The 14564-nt window shown below is 41.7% G+C and overlaps 1 protein-coding gene across 5 annotated transcripts in view; it reads left to right on the forward strand.

Annotated features, from left to right (window-relative positions):
• LOC306826192 (uncharacterized protein) overlaps nt 1–14564 on the forward strand; it is a 310981-nt gene that overhangs the window by 127292 nt on the left and 169125 nt on the right. For all 5 annotated transcript variants that reach the window (XM_079347364.1, XM_079347363.1, XM_079347362.1 and 2 more), the window contains 2 exons: nt 1949–2073; nt 3207–3350. In XM_079347364.1, coding sequence (XP_079203490.1) covers nt 1949–2073; nt 3207–3350 — 269 coding nt within the window. The remainder of the gene's footprint in view (nt 1–1948; nt 2074–3206; nt 3351–14564) is intronic.

Consider the following 14564-nt stretch of genomic DNA (forward strand, 5'->3'; position numbering starts at 1 on the left):
CATACTTATGAGCTTTGACAATCCCACCCAGATGGAGGTCATTGATTGACTCCTGTTTTATGTGGGTTTTTTTGTTTTTTTTAATGGAAACAACTGCTGTAAACAATAGTTTCAAAGTTATAAAGGACATTAGTTGCATCACTCCTAATCTGATTTGTCTTATGGTTTGTCTGATTTGTATGTATGAATAAAACAAATACCCCCAATGCTATCACCAGGATTTTCTCTCTGCTATACAATGCCTGGTCATACACAGTAAGAATGTCTCTCTCCGCTCTTTTATTTTAGTTGTCTATCATGCTTCTTTCTCTCGTCCTCCTTTCTCACTTTGCTCCATGTAGCGCTTCGTGAAATTCATGTCTTATCCAGGTGCACATGAGCTGATCCCCTGGCCCTTTGCTCTTGTCAGGAATCTCCCGGGCTGCCGGGCTCTCCTGGGGCCCTGTTTCACACACCAAATTGATGTCTCTGACTGGAAATGACACTTTCAGCAGGATTTGCCATTCTAAACCACCTCAAAACCCCTGTGATCTCACCCATTCACTCTCAGAGGGATTGCCTTGAAATGCACCATAGCTTCAAAAGCCAATGAGCATAGAATGCTTGAATGAAAAGCTGATACATATCCTATAAGGGGGGGAGAAAAAAAAAATATTCTAAAGTGCTGGCAATGTAGAACAGTGTTTTTTACACTGAACAAAGACAGCCAGTTCCATGAATATGAAGGTATTGCCGAGGGGAATGCGATGGAGGGTAAAAGGCAATGAAACTAAAAGAAATCAATAACCACATGAATTTTCATGTGTAGGTGCTTGTCCACCATTTGCTTTATCTTGTTATTGTCTGCGTCTGGCCGTCCATGAACATAGACACAGATGGTATGATGAATACATTCTAGCCAGATCCCGTCATCCCCTCCTAACATACACGTCAAAGGAAACACACTGTGACCATGTGCCTTTGCTTAGGGACTAGTTATGATATAATTTGACACTGGAGGGAAAAGGTGTGACCAAGAATCCCTCCTTTGACTTATTTTCATCCCCAAGTCTTTTTGGGGCTGCACGTTTCTCCTAGGGGGACTCTTCAGACTGGCATAATGGATAAGGGCAAGGGTGTGAAAGGAGCACCTTAGGCTCCTCATTCAACCACCCCAATCTCTCCTACACACACTCTTGAGCTGTGAAGGCCTTCTTTCTTTGCCCTGCTAGCATGGGAGCCCTGTAATAGGCTCTAATTGATAGGGAGGTGTTGGGGTCTTTCTGTATGGGCTGAAGGGATGAGAGTAAGAGAGAGAAAGCGGCGGAGAGAGAGAGAGAGGATTACATGCGGGTATGTAGGGTGGAGCGGGGAGGAGGAGAGGCTGTAGAGTGGTCTAGGTCCCGTCCGTAATGAGTCATTAATTTCCTCACGGTTTTTGTGGCGGTTGGCTCATTACTGGTCTGCAGAGGAGAAGGAACAAAGCTCCGGGTAGGTAGGAGGTGAGCTTAAATAGTTGGGGCTCAACACTTCCCAACAAAAGGAGGACAAGAACATTGAATGGCACTTGGAACAGATGCAGTAAAAAGTGGCAGATGCAAATTGCGGGAGAGCAAGTCTTCCTTCAAGCACTTTTCTCTTTTCATTTTGTCAGACTGCAGCCTGAGAGTCTAATTAGTTAGCGAGGTGTTTCACTTCTGATAGGGCGGTGTCTCGTTATTGTCACAAAGAGGATTCGTGAAAATGGGAGGCAAACACATATGTTCCATGGTTCCCAGTGGAACTTGCTCGCCGCAATAGTTAAATTGAATTGATTATTTATTTTCCCCTATAGAAATGGAAGTGCATTATTTTCATGCAGGGTGCTGGTGGTGTGTTAAGTTTAAAGTGTGATAAAACAGTATGAAGATGATGACCCCAGGTTATTAATTATGATTTTAATTATATGTTTATGCTCCTCTCCCTACAGGCAGAATGATTATGGACAAATTGGCAGCGGCTCTAATGAAAATGCGGTTGTCCCTCGCTTTGTGGAGTGTGTGGACCATGTGTCAAAGGTCACCTGTGGGGCAAACCACAATCTTGCACTGACAGGTTCGGTAATACACTGTGCAGATATGCAATGACACACACAATTCAATCAACATGCTTGAGTTAATTTCATAATAATTCAAATATTTCCCTTTCAAAATGCCCTTTAATTAAACTCATGTTACATCCTGTGTGTCTGTAACTTTTCTTTCTTCAGTGTAAACCATAATACAAGAATATGTTCTTATCATTTACCCTACGACTGGTAGGTTTTATTTTATATTCTTTAAAAAGCAGAAGCACAAATCAGCCAGAAAAGATCTACAAGAAGAGAACTGATGTCACTCTTCATTAGCCGTCGCCGTGTGCTTCAAAGTTCACCTGTTTAACTCACTTTTATGTGAATATCTGAGCCCTGAAGCTCCGGATTGGCACATCACCTGAGTGACAGACAAGAAGAGAGAGAGGGAGAGAGTTAGCACGAATATGGCCCTGGCTCCTGATCCATAACAGTCATTGCCTGTTACATACATTTCAGAATTCATTCAGGCTATGAAGATAATCGAGGTAGTCGACAGTTTCCCCTGCAGCCCAATGGATTTATGATAGCACTGTCAAGAAAATGAGGCGAAATGACACAGTAGCTGACTTTAGCTGCAAATAATGTGATAGGCCGTACAGTGGTGCAGCAGCAGCTGCTGTCATTGCAGGTAATAGGCTATAAAGAAGCCTGATAGCAATACCTGTCATTTCTTAATGGCTGACTTCACTGAAGAGCTTTTGTGGCCTTTAACATGAAGATAATGGAAGATACAACAAATTTTACAGCTTTTGCGTTGCATCCATAATTTATCACCGGAGCCCCATGCTGCAGCAGCAGCAGCACAACAAGGACAACATGCTCCTAGAGGCACGCTAGAGAGAGACAGAGAGAGAGAGAGAGAGAGAGAGAGATGAGCTGCAGGGGGTTAGAGGTCTTTCTCATACTTTACAATTATTGCAAAAACTGCAGCGTTCAAAAGATCTTCTATTAAACTTTTCTCAATATATACTTGTTTGGGACATTTGTTTTTGAACAATGTATTTTGAAAATGACCTTTAAACAGTTATATAAGTTTTAAAATCATGGCTGATAACTTCATAACTGTGTTATTTAAACTGGACACTTTAATTATTGGATTGTTTTTGACATGCAGGTGACAGCAGGATGTTTCAGTGGGGCTGTGGACGGGCGTGTGGGAACATTCAGAGGAACATCCTGTTTCCAGAGGAAGTGACATTACCACACTTACGAGTGAAAGACATGGCCGCAGGATGCTGGCACTGTCTGCTTCTAACAGGTCAGTCCTCTGCCGATGCGGCACAGTTTAATACGGGCTTCACTTTTACATTTACGAAATGCAGCTCTACATTGATAGATAGATAGATAGATAGATACTTTATTGATCCCGAGGGAAATTCATTCTGCCTGCTGCTACTTCCATTGTTGCACTCGTGTTACAAGCAGACAGAGTTCACGCTCCAATGTAGCGTACACGCAGACATGTCCACGAGCACAAAGTATGCGTAACTCCTCGGTGTGCGTCTTGGCCCTCACACAGACGTGTAAGTGTGTGCTTTTAGCCGTGGTGTCCATCTATCCACATCATTCATTAAGAGCTCTCTCGGGGCTGGTGCGGCTACATAAACACAAAGGTTGAGGCCACGTCTACTCTTTCACCTCACCGCAGAAATCTTCAAAGTCACTTCTCTTCACATGGCAGATGAATGCTCCCTGTCTGCTCGGCCAAATATATTGGCCCTAGTTACTGCCTTGTAACTGTAGCACGGTTTCGTCTGAGGCCCCCATCTTGGAGCCAGAGCTGGGTCGTTTGTTAGTTTAAGCAGGATCTCTAAGACCTGGCATTAACTCTTAAGACTGAACACTGTGTAGAGTCATGTTCTTGTGCTGCTCACGCTGCCTATAATTAACCCCATTAAAAGTGCAATTGAATTGCTAAAAGTGGATCATTTGTTGATCCATTCTGTTGAATTCGTTCTCAATTTATGATCTCAACGATTACACTGCAGGCGTCACAGCACTAAAGACGACTCTTAAACTGCTCAGCATACATTAACACCTATGAATTTATACCTTTTTGAGCACGCATTCACGCCATCATTTCCAACCGTAGAGACATAAACACGAAGCTGCTATGTGTTACACTGGTTCCTCTAAATCCCGTAATGTCCCCAGTTTGATCCCTAGCTCCATTCTGTCATGAGGGAACAGAAATATCCATCTTCAATCAGGCCATAATGAATAGCCTGATGAGTGTCGAGCAGAACTGAATTACCAGATAGATTTGAAGTGTGTGTGCGAGAGATGCGTGGGGTGGGGGTAGTTAGAGGGTCAGTAGAACAGGACACATGTAGAAATTAATTCTCTCCAAGTTCAAAAAAGAAATTGGCTAATTCTGTCAGATGAGCCTCATGGAATCGCCTTATCTATTGGTATGAGGCTTCATTTATTAGGGTCAAATGGGGGAGGGGATGCACAAGGGATTGAAAGGGGAGGTTAGAGAGAGCGAGAGAGTCAAAGTGATGGAGAGTGAGATTGGAAAATTGGAAAGAAAAGTGGATAAAGAATGGAAAAGAGTAAAAAAATGACAGAGAGATGGCAAAGATGGAGCGGAAAAAAGAAAAGAAAAAAGAGAGCAAGAGAGTCAATGACATGAGAGACAGCTTGCCTGGGCTGGAGCATATTGAGGGCAGCAGGTGGAAGAGTGGCACAGTTAATTAAAACGCCTGTCTTAATGTCTCAGCCCGTCACTCCAGGGAGAGAGAGAGAGACAGAGAGAGAGAGAGGGAGAGAGAGAGAGAGAGAGAGAGAGAGAGAGAGAGAGAGAGAGAGATGCCAGGATGGAGCTTGGCTGCACCCAACCAGCCATCTAGACAGCGAAGCAACCATCCAGCCAACCCACCAGGCCACATGTCAGACAAGCCCCGACACTATGCCCTTCACCCCCATCATCCTTCATAACACACACACACACACACACACACACACTCACACACACACACACATAAACATCCAAACCCTGCCCACTATTTCCTTGTTGTCATCCAAACGACCACCCCCTTTAATGGGATGCAGACCTCTTTAAAAAGCTCCTCCTCCTACCTTTACAAAAAAAAAAAAAAAACGAACAAAAACACACTTCTGGTGTTACCGTTTTGCTCTGCAGCATCTGTAGCATGCCTCAAGACTTCCAGCCTTGCAGCATAATCTGTCTGCTTTTAATAATTCATAGAAAGCACAGGCGGTGCACTATGTACTGAATGCTGAGGGTAATGGGGATGTTGTGATATTTCTATCATGGCCTGTCTGGAGCAGCAAGCAAATCAAACCATTAAAGATCTGATAAGCAGTCTGTTCAGTGTCATAACAGCGCGGGCTGTCAACACTGCCGTAGGTGGACCTTAACAAATCCATTCTGCTCTGTATGCTTCAATCTAAGAAATGCTGATTCATGGTGGAGATCCTCTGCTCTGCTGTCAACAAAATGTAAAATCACATTAGATTCACATTGGAAGTCCTGAGAACACAATCCATGGCACCCAAACTACACTTAATACATAGTGCTTGTGGCTTGTTTAATTTGACAGGATTAAAACATGTATTTAGACCAGTGTGCTCATTCGTCCATGTTGGAGGTGGTTTGTGGAGTCGTGCACTATTTTGGTTGACTAATGTTTTATCAGGCGTTGCCGTATCACAGCAGATTGCTTTGTCAATAACCAGCACAGTGCCTCAGTGAGCATGAATCTGAGATTGTCAGGCTGAGTGACAGGACAGAGATGGCAGATAATTCAAAGAAATTGGAAGTGTGAAATCTTTAAGGGCCACTTCTTAACACAGCAAATGCCAGGGTATCTTTCCATCAGCTGCTGCTCTCACAAGCCACCGCATTGTTAATGGTGGCCTGTCTGTCCATCAAGACCCCTTCAGGAGGGATTTAGACCTGTTTGGTGCCTTATCTCACTAACTGCCTCTCGCTAACCTGGCCACTACACCGGCTTTGTGTGTGTGTGTGTGTGTGTGTGTGTGTGTGTGTGTGTGTGTGTGTGTGTGTGCGTGTGCGTGTGTGTTACATGTGGCTGATGATGGTCATAAATCCACCTCCAGTCCAGACCAATATATATTTTCTCTTTTCATTCGCTTATTTATAGATATTGATTTATTTGACTAGCTGTCTGACAGTGTATTGGTATATCTATCCATTGTTACACAATCAGGAGCCAAATGTAATGATGCTTGTAGCACTTGTTAATTTAGCTGTCAACACCACTGATCAAGCTCAGATTGTAGCTGTGAGAGCTCTTTGTCCTTGTGAGTGTGTTTCTGAGTCTGCTGCCGTCTTTCAGGGCCGATGCAGAAAAGCTGCTTTGTCTGCTTTAAGGTTTCGGGCAAAAAAAAAAAAAAAAACACGAGTAAGAAACTCATAATGTCAGTCTTTAAATGAGGAAAACAGCCTAAAACATTAGATCAAAATATAAATGTGTATCACATTTTAAAGGCATCTTGACTTTAGTATTAAAACTTCATGAGAACTATGCCATAAAGTATCCATTGCAACATGTGCAGCGGTTGACTGAGGTCCACTCACACATTTAAAATGAAGAGAGGAAGCAATGGAATCATTGTCTTCTATGAATATACATATTATTAATAGTTGAGATCTGGGGCATTTGAATACCCCAAATTAACCTAAAAGTAATTTGAAGTATAAGTTAATTATTAGTTTGATAATGAGGTTTATGATTAAGAAATTAATAAAAGAAACTTAAAGTCCACTTCTATGCAGTGTAATAAAACAGGGGATTCACAGTTGTACAAAAAAAAAAAACCCTGATGCGTTTGGTCGTAAGTAGGCCTTCGTCTGCACGCTGGTATTGAAGTATTGAATTGTGACTCTGTGGCCTAGCTTGTACTTTTCCTTCCCTTTGCTCACTTTCTCACTTCTTCCACCAGAACACACTCACACACAGTAAGTCCCTGAAACAGTTAAGGGTAGAAAGTAAAGGAAAGAGTCAGAAAATGACAGAGGGAGAGAGGAGGAAAAAAGACAACACGGAGGAAAAACACGTCCTCCACATCTGCTAATCAAAAAAAAAGAGAAAAAAAAGAAAAGAAACAAATAATAAGGGGAAGCTTAGACTCTACTCTGTTTGTATGTACAGAGAAATAATGAGAGAAAATAGACAGAGAGGGGAGGGGGGACTGAAGAGAGGGACCCAGAGAGAGAAAAAAGAAATAAACAAAGAGAACGAGAAAGAAATATGTCCCCTATTTTCCCCTTGTAGTGGTCTCAATTCCCTGCCAGAGCTCCCTGTCACAGGGAGGTAGTTCCCAGGCTGACACATCTCAAGCTGTTCAAACATCCATTAGGATGTTTTGTTTCATACACTCTACAAACATAGCAAGACGGGAGAGAAACAGGCAGATGATGGGAGGGAAATTGAGGAAGAAAGAGACAGACAGGGAAAAAGGGTGAGTGGATGGGAACAGCAGAAAGAGGATAGGAAGAAATTCATCAAGAAACTCGTATGATATTTAATGATCCTTGTATGTGGAGAGGGAAGACCACACCGGCTTGTTCTCCTCCGCCAAATACCGATCCCCTAACTTAATTTCCTGCTCAATTGCTGTTCTATAGTGCATAGTACAGTGATACAGCCTGGCAATATAGAAAACAGATTGCCTGTGCGGTGGAGTGGATAAGGCTGAGGCTTGTGGTGCTGGAGACCTGCAGTCTCCAGGGGGGTCTTGTCGGTGGGCTTCACAAAACCAACAAAGCCCATCTTTCCCTGCGACTGGCAGCAGCTGGCAGGTAGATCTTCAAGCAATGGAGGTGGGGAAGTTGATCTGTGGGTGTGGTGTGTGTGTGTGTGTGACTATGTGTTTTTTTTTTGTGTGGCATGTGTATGTGGAGCAGACAGTCTTGCCGTTCTTTGTAGTGAAGAGTTCCCCAGTCTTCCATCTTGTGTTTGCTCATGTGCTATGACTCCAATCCACTCAAAAAAAATGTAGGCCTGCATGGACAGCAACCATCAATCAGTGCACGTTACACTGTGCATCCACAGCTACAGTGTTTTCCCAGAGACACACACACACTACACACACACACACACCTTCCATCACTGATACATACATACATAGCACATGCCTGTTACTGTGTGAGCAACTTCAACAAAACTTCTTTTCAAACTTTTTCCATTAAAGCGAGTGTGTGTTTCAGCACCCTTGAGACATTGATTGAGCATATTCATAATAAATAATAAAAACGCAAACAACTGAAAGAAATTATAATTATGACCTTGATTATTTTACGTTTGTTGTTAAATAAATATCAAATGTCAAATCAAGTTTTGTTTTCTGCTTTCACTAATCACGTTCCATTTAGCATTTAAAGAACACTGCCTGCCTGGTTTTAAATGAATGTTCCTTGTGGGGAAAAAAAAACCCAAAACATTTAGCATACTGGGATTGGTATTACTTTTGTTGCGTTGCAAATGTTTATATTAGATGAGATAAAAGCCAACTTCAATGCTGTTTCCAGAAGTGTACAGACATGATTGTTCCATAACTCTAAACATGTTAGGATTGCCTCATAAGGATGAGACAAATAAACCCAGAACAGGGTCATAAGACTTGAAAAGGTTCAGGACTCGTGTATTGAACCACATTCAACTAATATGAACAAGATAGTTTTGATTACTGTTGGCTATAGTTGGCTACATAGTCAGCTATGTTGCTCCAACATAGTCTTAATGTCTTGTAATCATGCTGTTTTGCTGCCTCAAATTAAGTAGGCCAGTACAACTTTTTACCGTATACCTACCACAAGAGTGTTGTTACTTGTATCCCAATTCTTTAAAAGTTGTTATTTCATGCAGGAAGTGTCACTAACCCAGTTGCCATTGGGTTTTTTTGCACTAATGTTAGCTGTGTGAACCTCCTCTGACCTCTGAAAGTGACAGGTTTTGTTGCGTAACAACCTTGTGTAATGAACTTCCTCCCAGGAGATGTCATTAAGGATGGGAATGTTTGTCTTCCGCTTGTACCAAAATGAATATTCAGCTATTATCGCTGTTCAGAATTCAGATCTGCGTATTGAGTTTCAGCTTTTAGTGGAGAGACAGAGACCCTTACCAGATGGGTTTTATTTACTGTCTGTCTCTCTGATCCGCCACTGGTTGTCTTAATTTTCACATGGTTATGCAGTGTGAAGACAGTGAAGGTAATTTCTCTGTCTCCCTAGATGTGGTTTTATCTGCAATCAGGTTCTCCCCAGAGCCCCTCCTTTACACAGATTTACATATTTGTTTTAACTAATGTCCTGTCGTAGGCCACTAAAGATTTGTAATAACACTGCTAGGATTTCTGCAGGGTAACCACGCCAAGAACCACAGAGACGTGAATGGGATAAAGTTGTCAGAAGGCTTTCCATCACACACAGGGATCACGTTTTGAGCAAAGGTTTGCCTTGATGAATGAACCCAAATGGTCAGCTTATCTGCTGGATCAACACTCTATGCCTTCATGGCTCGTCTACTTTTCCCCATATAGGAGGCCCCACAAATGGGAGGTGCAGTGTGTGTGTGTGTGTGTGTGTGTGTGTGTATGTGAGAGTGTGTGAGAGAGCGAGAAAGAGGGACAAAAAGGTGAAAAAAAAGCTTAATATGTCTCCTTATTGAAATGACGTTGTTTTCTGTTGTTCGAATCTAAGGTCTGATCCTTTACCTTCCAGATTTCTTTTACAAGAACAAAAACGGGAAGCAGAAAGTAGCCCTTTGGCCTTGTTGGGAGTACTGCATACACCATCTGATGACTTGATTTTCCCAATTCCCTTCAGAGTATCATCATCCTAATAATAAATATAACTACAGGAAGTCATGATTTCTGCTCCAAAGTATGGTTGTGTTTACACTGCTGGTCCACTGAGCCATATATTTTGGATCAAAGATAAACTGTATGAAAGGAAAAAATAGAAGTTGCATTTGTATAGCAGTGGGAAAGAGGAAATGATGGTTCCCAGCAGACTGATATACCTTGTAAAGCACCCCCATCACCCCCTTTCTCCCACACTTTGGGAGTCGCTGCCAAGATGGCTACTGGAGCTCCAGGCCTGCAGAGCTTGACCCCGCACACGCTGCCAAACAGCATTTCTCTAAATCCAACCTTAGAATCTTTAGACCCTGGCATTATTCCTCTTGTTCTCCCCCTGTCCTCCTCACAACATCGCTCTCTGCCTCAGTGTTTTCATTCTCTTTTATTTTCCCAAAGTGGGCTACATAAGGATGGTGTGCAGGGCCTCATCTTTCAAATTCCTGGGAGTTGAAGATGGCAAGATGTGTTTGTTTGAGGAGTGTTTCATGGAGTTCAGTGTCCGGGGGCTCCTCCCTTCAGGTTTATCATGTTGGCAAGCATGGATGGCTCCTTTTTAGGATTGTCATGAGTTGTCCTCCCCCAAGTCTGAACCTCTCAAACAGTACACATGAATCTTTGGCCAACTCGCTGTGCAAATAGAGGCATTAAAATAGACCATCAACTTTAAATGCGAGGCTTTATCATGATTTTTTTTTTTTTCTAAAGCACTGACCTCACTATGATCCAGGCTGTAAATCAAACAGCACATGGTCACATCATGTGTGTATTTAATGAAAAGCCATGATGAAATATCAGCTTAAAGAGGGCCCAAGAATTATGTAAGCTGCATTGAATAAAGTGGAAAGTAATAAATGATGTTTTCAATGGGATTGGCGCACATCACACAAATGTAAAACCGTGTTTTAGTTAGCTGAGGCAGTTTATTGTTTGTATATCATAAAGCCAAATAAGGGATCAGCTGTATCCAACTTTAATTGCTTGTGTTGAATATATAGCTCATGAGTTTCGAAAGTCATTTCAGTTGACAAGTCCCCATAATAACCAATGATTTATTGTCTTAGAAATGTGAAATAATAGCTTTTCTTTCTGAGGCCAATCACTGAGGGGTTTTATAGGATTTTTCCACTTCTATAATAATTGCATTATTTTGGTTTCACATTACAGTGTATACCACTAAGTCTAATGGTCTTTATTTTCAGGATTGAAAAGGCAACAAAAAAATGTATTCCATTTCTGCTAGTCCCATTATTTCTACAAATCCCTGACCTGGGCAGGCCAGACCGGTGTTAACTACTGTGGCCAAGACTTTTATGTGTTAGCTTCAACTCCTTTTTTCCTTTCCGTCTGTTTCTGGAATTTTCTCTCACTCGTTCCTTTTTATCACCAAACCGTCTATTTTTCTCACTTGTATTGATTAAGGACTCAAGACATTCCCCCCCCCCCCCCCCCCCCCATCACAATAGAGTCAACCACCCTCTAAGTCTAAGGTCACCAGCCAGCCAAGGCGAAGGCTGTTCAGCGGGGCTGCAGCGAACTTGGCAAGTCCTGGTTAGACTCCCTACTGCTCCATGGGACATATCAGACTCCTTTGCCAAGTCAAATAACACATTTAGTGAATCAAAAGTGAAATTTAAGTGGGCCAGTGTGATGCGGGCCAGATCTCTCATCTGTGTGCCTTTCTTCCTCTTTGTGTGCTATAGTGTGAAAACCGCACTCTTTCTCAGGGAGTTAATGTTTTTTTTTCCTCGCTGATTATTGGAAACAGGTCAGTCGAGTGGAGGTTTTAACTCCACCCATCAGTACTCGATTGTAACTTCACATTAATTGTTTCAGCATTTTTTTTTTACTTACCTCCCCTTTTTGGCATCATGTTGTCCTTCCTGTGTACATCATAAGAACATTTTCAAAGAAATCAGTGGCCAAGTTCAGACCCTTAAAGTGATTTGTTGTAAATTACGGTCATATTTGACTTTTTCTCTTCATTCCCCCTCAGCTACTTCCTACAGTATTGCACAAAGCAGGATTGTAATGAACAACGAAATGGCAATCAGTGTTTAATTAACGATCTTCTCCACAAATACTATCCACATTAATTGTATGTAATGCAGGGTTGATGTAGGTTACAGAATCATAACATCCGAAACAGACTCATTCAGAAGTATACCTCTGTCTTGTTCCAAATGTGTATATCTATCCTTATTTTGTCCGAAACATGTGACTCAGATAGAAATGATCTTGAAACTCAAAAAAGCCCTTTTTGAAGCTTTACATTCAGTTTAGTAGGATATTTTTTTTTTCAACTTGTCCATGTTGGGGCAACTTGACACAGGCCTCCACAAATTATATGCAATCTATGCTCACACAGGCTTCGTGCAGTTTTCTCTAAACTGGAGATCATTTAATCATAAAACAAACACAGATAGGTCAACAGGAAATGTTGGAATTAGAGTTTTCATGGAATCTGAATTATTAGGGGCTTATTGTGGAAGTGGGTTTCTTGGGTACACATGACTGGGTGATAATTTTAGTGAAGTTTGAATTAGCGAAAGGCCGGAGATGACTGATTCATGGCTCAAAAGCTAGTAGGTACAGGTTAGTAAGTAGGAGACAAAGAAAACCTGGAACTGAAAGGGGCATGTTAGTGCATACAACACACAAATTCAGCAGGGATGTAGAACTCATGGTTTTAACAACATTCTGGCAAGGAATATATAAAGAGCCAGGGTCGATGTACTGCAGGCTGATGAACTGATAGGCAGGAACTGGCAGGTGGGCTGACTGGAAGCATAGATGTGCTCATTGCATGCAGGTGTGCCAAGCATCAGAGCCGGGAGAGCATAACCACACCATCACACACACAAACAGAAAGACAGGCTGGGGAACATTGAAAACTCCAGGAATGCAAAACAAAAAGGAATCTAAGAGGATAAAAACAAACTGTATCTGAAGAAGGGAGGTTTTAATACCAGTGTTGTTGTAAGATTTATAAATCCATCCTCCATGTCCAAAGGGAAACACCAATCAGAATAACATGGATTGTGACTGTGGCTGGCTGATAAAACCTTCATCTGAACAGTTTTCTCTACATTTAATATTAGTAGTGATGAGCCAGTTTATTGAAGTGAAGTGAGCCTGGTTTTGGACTTAAGTTTCCGGGTTTGATGGGATTCAACGATCCCCTTTTATTTGAACAAACAGTGCCTCTTTTGTTCACGGAAATAATTGAATAATTGTGTTCTGAAGATAACAGCAGCTTTTACATCTGAGGAATCATGTTTATTTGTAAAAAAAAAAATGTTGATGGATTTGATGCCAACTAGATTTTGTTAACCCTCTATCTGCACTTTTAGTATTGATGTTACTGTGTCTTCATAATGTGAAAAGTATACCTGTGTTTTATCAGGGATCTGTGACAATAAAATAAATGTTGAAGCAACATCATTACAACATTGTTCATTGATGATTGGGCTTTTTAGTCATGTAGCGGAAACCGAAAATTACATCTGTTATTGATAGATGCATGCATATTCTTCTGACCTTAATTGTAGTTTCTCTTGAATGATTTTAACATCACTTGAGGGCTTCCATAATTGAATGAATGAAAGTGGTTTTAGTCGGGTAATTTGAAGCCACTCATGAAGAGAGTGCATTAGTACACTTGTATATGTACAGAAAGTTAAAAGGAGAAGACAAAAAAAGAACAGAAATAGAGAAAAGAGGAACGTAGACGTTATTATAGGTACAGTCAGAGAGGGCAGACATACTCACCCCCGTGTTCTCAATGTCCAGCTGGGCCCCGGCTTTCAGGGTATACTTTCAAGGACCTTTCGCTCTGTTTCTCTTTAAAACATACACACACCCTCACACACCTACTCCTCCCACTCAAACATCCATCCACCCATCCACACAATCACACACACACACACACACACACACACTCACACACACACACACACACACACACACACACACACACACACACACCAATCTCCACCATTGCTCATTGTCTGGCTCCAATCTCCCTGTATCCTTACTCCCCTCATCATCTCCACCCACCTTCTCTTTCTTTACTTTTGCTGTATCTGTCATTTTCACCCACTCTCCATTTTTGATCCACGGGCTGACAATGATGAATTTCCCTCAGCTGTACAGGAGTTGGCACAAAAAGTTAGCTCAGCAAACTTTTGGAAGTGAAGAGAGAGCTGCTTAGGATTTTAGTGCAAGTTCAACATTATGCTCTTTAACACAAAGTCATTTTTTCCTCATTTAATCTCTCCTGTGTCTTTTGCTAAATAAGCTTCTAAAAGAAGCCTACTGTTGTTTTTTTCCTTACTCAGCATTTGACTTCTGACTTGACCATAATATCTTTTGTAAATAGGCCCTCATGCATACATTTTCTTGGCGGTAACTTCAGATGAAGTTCTTATTTTTAATGGTCACCTGCAATTGTCTCTCAGGGACTGAATATGTTAGTCGCTAGCTAGGTTTCAAAGTCAGTGGTTAAAATCACAAAATACAGTATTTTACGATATTCATGGGGATGGTGTTTCTTTGATTGATAGGACTCAATTGTCAGACAAAGTCTGAAATTGGCCTTGCTTCACTGCGGCTCCATTTGCAA

The sequence above is a fragment of the Symphodus melops genome (genome assembly GCF_947650265.1).
Source record: "Symphodus melops genome assembly, chromosome: 1".
Taxonomy (NCBI): domain Eukaryota; kingdom Metazoa; phylum Chordata; class Actinopteri; order Labriformes; family Labridae; genus Symphodus; species Symphodus melops.